Below are 13,295 nucleotides of genomic sequence, written 5' to 3'. Positions count from 1 at the left end.
GTCAGTCCCTGTCCAATCAGTGGCCTGCACTCTGTAGACATCACATTATCGGCTCCGCTCAGCTTGCTTGGAACCCCGGCCAAGTAGGTACTAAAATAATACCTGGTACCAGGTACTACGTCCGAAAGGAAAACCTGACAAACTCAGTAGAGTTGAGCTGAGTACGTACTAATGGAAATGTGCCATTAGAACATTCCAGGTCCTTGAAGTCCATAGAGGTGGGTAAAGATTTATCACTTTTTAATGGACTTTTTCCATCATTTCAGCATTTTCGATGAAGCCATTTTTAACAGCTCTTTGGTAACTTTTTGTATTTTTGTTGAACTTATAGGTAACTGTGGAATAGCTTTGAAGCATCATAAATGTATTTGAGGATTTCAGGACAATTCTTGAGTCATTTCATGCATGTCTTGTCTTTTGGGAAATTTAGATAGGGTTGAGGTTTTGAATCATTTTGACAAGGTTTGTGTGTGTCAATTTGGTCAAGTTTTGAGTAATTTAGGGAGAGTTTTGAAGCATTTTCCATGAATTTCAGCTGTTTTGTACAATTTTCTAATCTTTTTGGTCCCACCTCTATGGACTTCAAGGACCTGGAATGTTTTAAGTGACACTAAACTTAAAGACTGGAAGCAGGAAAGGAGAACGTCCACTGGAGAAAGTTCTAAAGTAGACCTACCAACAACTGGAGAAAGTTCTAGAGTAGACCTAGCGACAACTGTCCAGTTATCGGTAGGTCTTCTCTAGAACTTTCTCCAGTTGTCGGTAGGTCTACTCTAGAACTTTCTCCAGTTGTCGGTAGGTCTACTCTAGAACTTTCTCCAGCGGACGTTCTCCTCTATGGACTTCAAGGACCTGGAACTCTGGAAATATTCATAGTATGAAGGTAGAACACTGATCATTAATAAAGTTACTGCAGATGAAAACTTGACTGATTTTGACGAGGATTCTGATTGGTTAGAATAGAGAATCACCTGCTCTGGAGCTCCGCCCTCCATCAGCTCTCCTAGATGATGATGCCACCTCCCTGCTCAGCGATCTGAAGATGACAACAAACATCCAGTGTTATTCATAAACAAAGAAGAACACGGAGTAAAAGCCAGCTGTTAAAACTACGACCTGAACTTTGAAGGTGTGGAGGGGGTGGAGCTTGAGCCATTTGCCGTGCTGCTATTGGCTGCTTCGTACTTCCTGTATGTGCTTGGGGAGAAGGAGCAGCTGAGGTTGGAGTGGCGGCGCTCTCGGTCTCGGTGACGTCGGGGGGTGAGGGGGGAGTTCAGAGAGGGGAGGCGGCTTAAGGGGAGGAGGGGAGACATCAGGCCCCGCCCACCTCCTGCCTCGCTGTCCTCGTCTTCCTGGAGGGGCGGGATCTGCTCGGTGCTGACCAATGGCGTGCTGCGGCAGCTCTCGCCGCCAGTGTTGTAGGCGCTGCTGCTGTCGCGCTCCGGCAGCTCGTTGATGGCCGACAGCTCGTGGTGGTGAGAGTCATCGTCGTCGTTATCGTCCTCCAGATCTGCAGCAACACGTTTGTTTTTATCATATAAAATTAACATAATAAAACTCTAAACCAAGTGTGCCAAACATGCGGCCCGCTGGCCAAAAGCGGTCCTCCAGAGGGTCCAATCCGGCCCTCAAAGTGTAAAAATTCCAGAGAAGATATTAACTGCAGATTGTAAATTAGTAAAACTAGAAATTTAAAATAATTTCTAGACCATGACAAGTTGTTTGGATCATAAAGTAAAATACTAGATTGTTCTTTTGTTTTGGGTCTAATTTTTGTAATATTTTGTTTTGTTTTTGTTGGTTTTTTTTATCAATTTTTTGTTGCTTTGTAGCTTTTTGTGTAATTTTTTGTCTTTTTTTGTTTTGTTTCGTGTCATTTGTCTCATTTGTCTCTTTTTTGTTTTGTGTCTCATTTTTGTAATATTTTGTTGTTTTTATGGGGTTTTTTGTCTATTTTTGTCTGACCTTTGTTGCTAGTCTCATGTTTTTGTTGTTTTGTTTCTCGTTTTGGTCGTTTCGTGTCTCATTTTTGTAATGTTTTGTCTCAATTTTGTCGCTTTGCAACTTTTTTGTCAAATTTTTTGTCTCTAGTTATATTTGTCGTTTCTCGTTTTTTTGTCATTTTGTTTCTTACTTTTGCTGTTTTGTGTCTTATTTTTGGAATATTTTGTGTCGTTTTTGGCTGTTTCATTTATTGTCACTTTTTAACTTTTTTGTCTGATTTTATGTCTCTTTTATAATGTGTCATTTGTCTCATTGTCGTTTTGTGTCTCATTTTTGTAATGTTTTGTCTTGTTTTGGTCACTTTGTAACTTTTTTCTAATTTTTTTGTCTCTATTTTGTTTTATTTCGTGTCATTTGTCTCATTTTTTGTTGTTTTGTTTATCACTTTTGTCTCGTTTTTGTAATATTTTGTCTTGTTTTTGTTGTTTTTTTGTCTGACTTTCGTCTCATGCTTTTGTCGTTTTGTTTCTCGGTTTTGTCGTTTTGTGTTTTCTTTTCGTCTCGCTTGTGTTTTTTGTCTTATTTTTGTCATGTTGTGTTTTGCTTTATTCGTTGTTTTGTGTGCCATTTAGTTTTTTTGTCTGTCAGGGTTTTTTTGGCACTTTGTAACTTTTTTGTCAAATTTTTTTGTCTCTTTTTGTTTTATTTCGTGTTTTGTCTCATTTTTTGACGTTTTGTGTCTCATTTTCTCAATATTTTGTCTTGTTTTTGTTTTTTGTCTTTTGTTTTTGTCGTTTTGTTTCCTGTCGGTTGCTGTCATGGTTACCTGGTTCTGGAGGTCTCGCCGCCGTCTCCTCCTCCATTATCCAGGCCTTCAGACATCTTTCTCGGAGCTGCTGCATCTTTTGCGCCCGCAGGATGTTGCGACACTTGAACTCCAGGTGGCGCACCTCCTCCTCGATCAGCACCATCTCGTGTTCGCTCAGCGTCTCGTTGCAGTTCACGTCCACCACCACCAAAGAAGAAGAAGCCTCACCCTCCACTTCGGGTGCTGCTGTCCCCTGCTGGTCCTCCAGGTCTCCTTCGGCGTCTCCTCGTTCGGTTGTCGCCGATTCCCTCTGCTTGCGTCTCTCGTACTGGCACTTTATCTCCAGCAGCTCCTGGTATCGCCGACACTCTTCCTCCGTCAGACCCGGCATCATCATCATCATCGTCAGTGGGGGCTGGTGGTGGAGGTGGTGGTAGTGCTGAAGGTCAGAGGTCAGGAGTTAGCCAAAAAAAAGCTAGCATCAGGTTACAAGATGGCTTCCAGACTACAGTTCATGTTGGCAGCAGAGTGCATTGTGCATTGGAGTTTAGTTAGCAAGTTTCTGAACATTTGTACTAGTTTCAAGTTATTTTGGACAATTTGAGTCATTTAGGACAATTTTCAAGTAATTATGGACAAGTTGTAAATCATTTTAGACTAATTCTGAGTAGTCGAACAATTTTTCAGTCATTTTGGCTTCATTTTGAGTCATTTTGGACAAGCTACTGGTAATTCCAGACAGGTTTTGAGTTATTTTGGATACATTTTAAGTAAACTTGGACTTTTGGAGAGCATTGTGGGAGTTTAGCAATTTTGGACAAACTATTGGTAATTTGAAACCAGATTTGAGTTATCTTGTACACATTTTAAGTAAACTTGGACAGATTTTGGGTTTTTGACAATATTTTTTTCAGCTGTATTATCTGGTTGTTAATTAAAAAGTAAAAAATTTCATTAATGATATAGCCGACTGAAATAAATTAACTGAGGAAAACAAAGAAGGTCGTGCATGTCAGTAAATGTAGATCAGCTGTAGTTCCTGGTTGTTCCTCCAGGTGGAGCCTCTTCCTGTTTAATCCCGTAGAGACCAGAGGAGGCGTCACTCAGACTACAGTTCATGTTGAAGCGGAGAGCATTGTGGGAGTTTAGCTAGCAATGGGCACCATGACAAAGACTTCTGAGGAGGTTAATGACCTCCAAGCAACGTTTCCGAGCTTATTACAAACTGGGAGAGAATAGAGTCGTTTTTGCAGCCAAAAATCTTGTCTGTTGACTAAAATGAGCACAAAATCAACATGAACTGTGTTCAGTTTGTACCTGAGTGACATCTGATATAAAAATATGGTGGAAAAAAAGGTAATTTAATCATCAATATCATTGCAATATCAAGCAGCGAGCATTGTCAGAGTTTAGCAGCAATGGGCACCATGACAAAGACTTCTGTAGAGGTTAATGACCTCCAACCAGAGTTTAGGAGTTTCAGACAAACTGGTTTTGACTAGGATGGTGGTTTTGTGTTTCAGTTGTGTAGTGATAAAATCATCTTTGAAGCCTGAGTTTTGTAATTTTACCTTTTTTTTAAAAACAGTTTTCAAATATATGTTGACTTTCAGCAAGTTTGAACTACATGTAGTCATGCTAACAGAAGCTATTTTAAAGTGTATTTGTGCAGATTCCCACAGCTGCTATCTTTTTTTACCATCTCTCAGCTCTGTGTTCACATCTCCTGTTGCTATGAGACGGCTGAAATGCATCAGTTAGATAATGGACTGAAGGGTTTTCTGAGTTGAAAAACACATTAGACATCCCACTGAGAGTTATTATCAGAGCACGAGTCCAGCTGAAGCTTCTGTTATTGTCACTATATGATATTAAAACACCTCAAACCAACTTATCTGTCCATCCAGTGGACATCTGTGGTACAAACATTATCAGGATTTGGACTCTATTCTTGTTTTTGTCATGTCCTGTTGGTCGCAGCTGAGTTCGTCATGGCTTCAGAGTTACACCAAGAACTGCAGAATTTTTTGTTTTTTACAGAATCAGGTTAGAACTAACAGTTTTCATGGTACCATCAAGGTTTGGCAACTTCCTAGGGTCACTAGCATTGAATTCAGGTCGTTTTCACATATTTTTGTGGTCATTTTGTGTCATATTTTGGTTGTTTTGTCTTTTTTTGCCATGTGCTGGTCACGTCTTAGTCGGTCTTGGCTTCTTAGTTACAAAAAAGTGGAGAACTTTTAGTTTTCTACTGAATCTGGTTCCTGTAAAGAAGTTATTTTTGGCAAATTTTTAAAGGAAACATTCAGAATAAAGTGATTTTAATGAAATATCCTGATTTTAAGCTTTAATTTGGATCATCAAGCACCACCTGGCTCTGATAATGGTGTCATTTGGATCAAAGATAATATGGTGGCTAGTTCTAGTTCTGGTTCTGGTGCTGGTGGTTCTCAGACCTTGCTGTGGTGGTAGTGGGGGCTGAACACCGCTGGTCCTCCCCCGGGGGTCCAGTCTAGACCGTGCAGCGAGTCGGAGCTGAGCTGGAGCTCCCGGAGGTGGAGGAACGGAGGGGTGGTGTCTCCGCGGCCGTGCCCAGGACTGGGGCTCGGTCTGGGGCTGGGACCGAGGCCGGGGCTGGGCCGAGGACTGGGCCTGTGGGAAACAGCAGAGCACTATCAGATTTTACACTGAAGTTATTAACTATATTTATTCTTTTTACTGTCCTTACGACCAAAATACAATTTAAATGTAAGACTTTAGTGCTTTCATACACTGTGTGTAAAACTTTAGAATCATGTAAAGGAAATTCTGAGTTCCTGAGGCTGCTGGATCACAACCTTCCACATGGGACTAGTCTGAATCCAGTATATTACCAGGGTTACAGTTAGGTCCAGTATATTACCTGGGTCAGTTAGGTTCAGTATATTACCTGGATTAGAGTTGGGTCGTCTATTACCTCGGACTGGGTTAGATCCGGTATATTATCTGGGTCCGGTATATTACCTGGGTTAGGGTATGTTCCCTGGGGCTGGATCACATCCAGTATATTACTTGGACTAGGGTTAGATCTAGTTAATTACCAGGGACGGGATCAGATTTGGCATTTTACCTGGGGCTGGGTTAGACCCATTGTATTACCTAGGCTAGGATCAGGTCCAGTTTATTACCTGAGATAAGGTTAGATCCAGTATATTACCTGGGTTAGGGTCAGGTCCAGTGTATTACCCAAACTAGGGTTAGGTCTGATATATTACCTGGACTAGGGTTAGATCTGGTATATTTTCTGGGTTAGGGTTAGACCCGGTATATTACCTGGGTTAGAGTGAGGTCGAGTGTATTAAGTGGACTAGCTTTAGACCCATGGTCCTACTTGGAGCTGGGTTAGACCCAGTCTATTCCCTGGGTTAAGGTTAGGTTCAGTATATTACCTGGACTAGCTTTAGACCCATGGTCCTACCTGGGGCTGGGTTAGACCCAGTCTATTCCCTGGGTTAAGGTTAGACTCAGTCTATTACCTGGGTTAAGGTTAGGTTCAGTATATTACCTGGGTTAAGGTTAGGTTCAGTATATTACCTGGACTAGCTTTAGACCAATGGTCCTACCTGGGGCTGGGTCCAGGTCTGAACTTCCTGGTGCTGCCCGGTGTGTTGGTGGTGTTGGTGTTGCAGGTGCTGGTCTGGTCTCCCAGCAGGTCGGGCTCGGTGCTGTCGTCGGTCCGACCCACTCCACTGTCCAGGTCCTGGCTGGTGGACAGCAGAGGAGCCAGACCCAGCAGGGGGGGCAGTGGCACTGGAGGCTCCCGGTCCTCCTTCTCACCCCGGCCCTCCTCATCATCCTCATCATCATCATCTTCACCCCCGACTCCCTCACTGCCTCCCCCAGGATCAGCCGGACTTCCTTCTGGTCCTCCTGGTCCTGGTCCTGGTCCTGGCCGGTGGAGCCGGTAGTATCCAGACAGGTGGGAGGAGGTGAAGGAGGCCCGATGGTCTGGAGGTAAATCTACTCCATCCATCAGCTCTGTGTCGTCCTCCGGATCCACAACGTTTTCATTCTGGAAGACAGAAGATTAATGTGAAAATGAAACTAAAGAGTTCAGGAAGTAGAAACTACTTTTGTTGAAATCAACCAAATCTGCATAAACTTTTCCCCAAAACTCCTGAGAACCATCTGGTTCTTCATCTCCAGTAACTTTATTCATGATCAGAGTTCTACCTTCATACTGGGAATATTTCCAGAGTTCCGGGTCCTTGAAGTCCATAGAGGAGAATGTCTACAGTGGGAGAACGTCCCCCTGTAGAAAGTTCTAGAGTAGACCTACAACTGTCGATAGGTCTACTCTCGAACTTTCTCCAGTTGTCAGTAGGTCTACTCTAGAACTTTCTCCAGTTGTTGGTAGGTCTACTCTAGAACTTTCTCCAGGGGACGTTCTCCTTTCTTGCTTCCAGCCTTTAAGTTTAGTCTCACTTAGAACATTCCAGGTCCTTGAAGTCTATAGAGGTGAGTCCAGATTTGTCACTTTTTAATGGACTTTTTTCATCATTTCTGAGCCTCAGAACTTCATCAGTCCAGCAGATAGACACGTGACATTTAGGAGGAGAAACACATCTGAGTTCTGATTAAAACTGACCCCAGATCAGGACAGATGCAGGGATTTATTGAGTCTTCTTTCCAACTAATCAGCAGAAACTCCAAGAACTCACAGCTTCTGTTCACCAGAAAATAGAATTCCTGGAGAAAAAGTCCCCATGAACCTGAACATTGTTGTATTTCCATTTCTGTTCAAGTTCAGGCTTAAAAAACAAGATATCAGATATTAGTCAGTGATCTTGAGTTGTTGGTAGGTCTACTCTAGAACTTTCTCCAGCCGACGTAAGGACATTTTTTGTGGTGCTTTTGACTCTTTGTGGTGATTCTTCATCTTTGTAGATCTGATTCTGCATCTCTTGGGGGTAATTTTGTGTCTTTTGTAGGGTTTTTGCCTCTTTGTAGTGATTCTGCAACCAATTTTTGGTTATTTTGCATCTTTTTGTAATAATTTTGCATCTTTCTGTAGTAATTTTACAACTTTTTATGCCTATTTTGAGTCATTGTGGTGATTTAACATGCTGTTTGTGGTGATGTTGCGTCATTTTGTATTATTTTCCATTATTTGCATTGTTATGTGTGTATTTCTGTTTAAGTTCAGGCTTAAAAAACAAGATACCAGATATTAATCAGAGGTCTTTACAGTTGTCGGTAGGTCTACTCTGGAACTTTCTACTCAGTGAAGTTCTGTCAAGTTTTGACTGAGTAATAGTGAATCATTTTTAAATGTCATTTCACAGATTTTCTTAGTGTTGTGAAAAATACAGATAATATCCACTAAAATCACAGGTTAACAATGTTCATTTACATTGACTGTAAAAAACAAAAAACAACATTACTGTGTTTTTTGGTATTTCTATGAATATGAATGTGCTTTTCATCTATATATGTGTGTGTATACAATATTTGACCATAGAATTACAGATTTTAATCCATTTTTTGCATTTAAGCATATAGGAAATAGAAGTCCTATATTTCATTTTTTCCATTTATTTATTTATTTTGAACATGTAATTTAAAAACACTAAATGAATGATTCACAACACAATTGAAATAGTGCATCAGGCTTCTCATATAAGGAGAATGAGAGGAAAACAAAACTTCAACATGTTCGAAACAGAGTGGGAAGAAGTTAAGACTTATTTAATCCCACCCCAAAATTGCATCCAGATCGTGTGAGAAATAACACGTATGTGAATCTCGTATGATCACATGTTCTTGTTGCAGGTCTGAATGTGTGACAGATGTTTGTGCCGTAACCTTGACAGTATAAATCAGGTCACGTGGTCTCAATATCTTCTCCTCCATCCATCTTCGTTTCATCTTCTCTGACATCTTCTGTCTCTTTTCAGTCGATAAATCTTTTACCATCGACTCACATCCACAACGTCATTTAAATTCCAGCAGCATCAGTCCATATTAATGGTGTTTACGTGTCCCTGTGTGGACGTAGTTTGATTTTGAAGTACGTAAACAGACAATTTTTTGTTATTTTTAAACTGATATCTTCAAATATCTATTGTAAAAAGTCAGTTTGGTTATTGTTTATTCTACAAACTCAAATGGAAGAGCTGATGACAGGAAGTGTGAGGCTAAAATGCACAAGATTTATTTTGAAATTAAACATTTTCTATTCTCTCAAAATGTGCTTGTTTAACACGAAGCTAGACTGAATAACAACAATAACCAACCAACAGCAACAAACAAAACAGATAACAGACAAAAACCAACAACAAACAACAACCTACAACATAAACAGCCACCAATGAACAACCAGTACAAACAACTACCAACAAACAACAGCAGCACAAACAACCACCAACAAACAAACAACAGCATAAGTAGCTAGCAACACAAACAACCAACAACATATACAACTAACAACAACACAGGGGGTCCGTTTCACGAAGCAGGTTCAACAAACTCTGAGTTTAACCCTGAACTCTGAGTTGATCTACTCTGAGATAGAAAACTCTGAGTTTTCACTAAACCTGCTTCGTGAAACGGACCCAGGCAACAGACAAAACCCAGTAACAACACAGCCACCAATGAACAGCCAACAACCACCAACAACTAACAACACAAACAACCAGCAACAACGAACAACATACAACAATATGCAACTAACAACAACAACACAAGCAACAGACAAAAACCAACACTGATAAATAACAACAATCAGCAACAGCAACAAACAACAACAAACAGCAACAATCAACAACAGCCACCAATGAACAACACAACCACCAACAAAAAACAACACAAAGAACCAACAACCAACAACAATACAACCAACGAGCAAAAACACAACCAAACAACAACACAGACAGCAAACAACTAACAAAGCGAATGACCAACAGCAACAGAAACCAAACAACACAGACAAACAACAACACAAACAGCCACCAACAAACCAACAACAAGATATACAACTAACAACATAGGCAAGAGACAAAAAACAATAACAAACAACAACAACACAGCCACCAGTGAACAACTAACAACACAAACAGCCAACAACAATGAACAATATACAACAATATACAACTAACAACAATACAGGAAACAGACATAAACCAACAAACAACAACCAACACAAACAGTCAACAACAATCAACAACAGCCACCTATGAACAACACAACCACCAACAAAAAACACAAAGAACTAACAATAACACAACCAACAACACAAACAACCAACAACACAGACAACAACCAGCCAACAACAACATAGACAACAACCAACCAACAACACAACCAACAACAACAACACAGACAACAAACAACAAAAACAACAACACTTACAGAACAGCCTGACTTTGTCTTTAATGTAAAATACCGCTGAAATCTGTGCCTTTAAATGATCTTTAAAAAATTCCAGTTTTTCAAGAAAATGCAAATATTCTGACATTAAAAATCAGAAATGAGCAAATGCATCAAAATTTCACCTTTTTCTACTAAAGAAGCGAAATGATTAAATTCAGGTTCAGTAATGTAAATGCATTTTCTAAAATTATTTGCCCAATATGTTTCTGATGAGTCTAAGGAAGCGTAAAGAAGCTAAAGGTGTTTTCATCCAGTAGAATGACAATGAGGATCATCAGACCATTCTACACCACAGAAAAGGCCGGTTAAACTCGTGCTCCAGCGGCTTCTTTCATCAGTTTTGTTTGATGAAGCTCCTGATGATTTATCATTCTAATTGTTTTTCTCTGTTTTTATTGCCACTCCTCTTAATTGGTCATTTGCCTCATGGATAAAACATCCATCACTTCCTGTTTTCTCGTTAGAACCGTCTGAGAGTCTGTTAGACGCTGACTGACAGCTCATTTATCTGGTTCAAACTGAATATTCATCAGTCTGCAGCGTGTCCATGAATATCTACCAGGGTTCGGTCCTGTCAGCAGAAACACTGTGGAGTCAAACATCCATCATGGCTCCCAGTCGCTGCGTTTCCATAGTAATACAATAAGAACATTCAATCACGTTCTGTAGCTTTCAAGGAACCTCAGAGGAACCTCGTTAGGACGGACGTCTGCTGATCCAGGTCCTGCTAAATGTTTTAAACTGTTAAAAACTGCTTCCAGGTCAGTTTATGTCCTCTTCAGGTGTCACAGTCTGAAGACTAAATATCTGGAATAAGGACAGTTTTCATTTTCCACCAGTTTTGGCTCATTTGTCTCGTATGAAGTCTGGTTTTGTTTTGTTGTGGTTTGTTGTCTCCAGTCAAGTGTTGTTGTTTTGTGTTGAGTCTAGTCAAGTCATCTCATCTCCTGTCATCTCATGTTGCGTCACGTCTCTCTGTGTCAAGTGGAGTGGTGTTGCCTCGTCTATTTCTTGTGTCGCCGTGTGTCGAGTGGAGTGGTGTTGCCTCGTCTATTTCTTGTGTCGCCGTGTGTCGAGTGGAGTGGCGTTGCCTCGTCTATTTCTTGTGTCGCCGTGTGTTGAGTCGAGTGGCGACATGTCGTCTCGAGTCGTCTCACCTCGGTGTCGGGTCTGGCCAACAGCAGGGAGAAGTTGATGCTGTCCTCTCGGGTCAGGATGGCGACGGCTTCCTGTCTGTTCTGGACATCAACTCCGTTAATCTGAAGGAGACCAAGTTTTATTAGTCAGCGGTTCTAAATAGAACAAAACAGAACCTCATCACCATGGAGACGATGTTTTATAGTCACCAGTTCTAAATAACAGCCGGTTAGATCAGTAGAATAAAGTAGAACCTCCTCACTGCTCCTCTAATTACAGAGAATTCCCTGTTAACTGTTTTAGTCTTTTTATCCCAAACAGATGATTATTTCACATCAGAGGCATCTATTCTAGCCATGAGATGCCACATCTGTCCAAACAGGTCTTTATCTCCGTGGCGACGGATGCTGACAACTTTCATCCACTGCCCGGTTACCATGGCGATGCCAGGTGCTGTTGGTCTATTCTGATCACATCCCAACCCCCCCCCCCCCCCCTTTTTTTTTTCAGGAGGTCAGAAGTTAATGAGAGTGAAAATCTCAGCAGGATAAATTTATTCAGGTTTCTTTCTAAACGCCGACACGAAAATAAAACGGTTTCATATGGAAATGAAAAAGGTTAAATGGATCAATAAGCTTCTGGATTACAAAGTCAGTAAATCAGTTGAATTTAAAAAGGTCATTCTGGGTAAACTTTAAGGCTCCTATGGTTGGTCCAGATGATGATAGAAGCTTTTCTGATGAATTTCTGGTATTTTGGACAATTTATGAGTCATTTTGGGGAAGTTATGTCATTTCATAAAAGGTTAGATGCATTTTGCATAAATTTAAGGTATTTTGGACAATTATTGTTTCATTCTGGACAATTTCTGACATCTTGTATAATTGTGGACACATTATTGGTCATTTTGGACCATTTTTGGTCATTTTGATTGAGTTTTGAGTAATGCTGAAAAGGTTTAAGGTATTTTGGACAATTATTGGCTCATTTTGGACAATTTCCAACATTTTTGTCGTTTTACAGCACTTTCGGTCTTCTTGAACAAATTTTTGGTCTTGTTAGACAAATGTTTGGACATTTTGGTCGAGTTTTGAATGATGCTGAGAAGCTTTGAGGCATTTTGGACAATTATTGGCTCATTTTGGACAATTTCTGTTGACGTTTTGTATAAATTTGGACATCTTGTTGACATTTTGGACCATTTTTGGTCACATTGTGCAATTACTGGCTCATTTTTGACAAATTTTTGGTCATTTTGGTCAGGTTTCGAGAAAAGCGGAAAAGGGTTAAAGCATTTTGGACAATTGTTGACTCATTTTGGACAATTTCTGACATGTTTTGTATCACTTTGGTCACACATTTGTCATTTTGGAGACATTTATGATAATTTTGGTCAAGCTTTGACTCATTCTGGACAGATTTTTTTTGTCATTTTAGATAGATTTTTGGTCTTTTTGTACACATTTATGTCATTTTGGTCGGGTTTTGAGTAACGTTGGAAATATTTCAAGGCATTCTGGACAATTTTGAGTCAGTCTGGACAAATTGTAGTTCATTTCAGACCATTTTTGGATGCATTTTGTACAAATTTAGGCAACTCCTTGTCATTTCAGTCCAGTTTTGAGGAATCTTGGACAAATTAGAGTCACATTAGTCACAATATGATCCATTTGGTCATTTTAGTCGAGTTTTGAGCGATGTTGGGCATGTTTCAAGGCATTTTGGGTTAGTTAATTTTGAGGCAGTCTGGACAAATTCTGATTCATTTTGGACAAAATTTGGGTCTTTCTGGACATTTTTCGGAGTCATTTGAGTCATTGCAAGGACAGGTTTTTCCTTTTGTCAGGTTTCAAGGCATTTTGAACAATTTGGTGTCACCTTGGACAGTTTATTTTTGGACATTATAAGTAACATTTTAAATTTGTTTTCATCAAGTTTGGAATATTTTGGAAATTGTTTTGATAAATTAGATTATGAGTGATTTTGGTCATGTTTC

General features: G+C 40.2%; 1 protein-coding gene across 2 annotated transcripts in view; it reads right to left on the bottom strand.

The window, feature by feature from the left end:
• The window catches only part of LOC111571577 (PDZ domain-containing protein 4-like), a 59,140-nt gene that overhangs the window by 12,475 nt on the left and 33,370 nt on the right, over positions 1-13,295 (bottom strand). For both annotated transcript variants that reach the window (XM_055013190.1, XM_055013189.1), the window contains exons 9-14: positions 11,320-11,421; positions 6,355-6,803; positions 5,209-5,404; positions 2,771-3,191; positions 1,117-1,510; positions 972-1,036 (exon numbers count right to left, since the gene is read on the bottom strand). In XM_055013190.1, the coding sequence (XP_054869165.1) occupies positions 972-1,036; positions 1,117-1,510; positions 2,771-3,191; positions 5,209-5,404; positions 6,355-6,803; positions 11,320-11,421 (1,627 nt within the window). The remainder of the gene's footprint in view (positions 1-971; positions 1,037-1,116; positions 1,511-2,770; positions 3,192-5,208; positions 5,405-6,354; positions 6,804-11,319; positions 11,422-13,295) is intronic.

The sequence above is a fragment of the Amphiprion ocellaris genome, chromosome 8, assembly GCF_022539595.1.
Source record: "Amphiprion ocellaris isolate individual 3 ecotype Okinawa chromosome 8, ASM2253959v1, whole genome shotgun sequence".
In the NCBI taxonomy this organism is placed as follows: Eukaryota; Metazoa; Chordata; class Actinopteri; family Pomacentridae; genus Amphiprion; species Amphiprion ocellaris.
The sequence above is the reverse complement of the archived record's forward strand: the minus strand, read 5'-3'. Positions and strand labels throughout refer to the sequence as shown.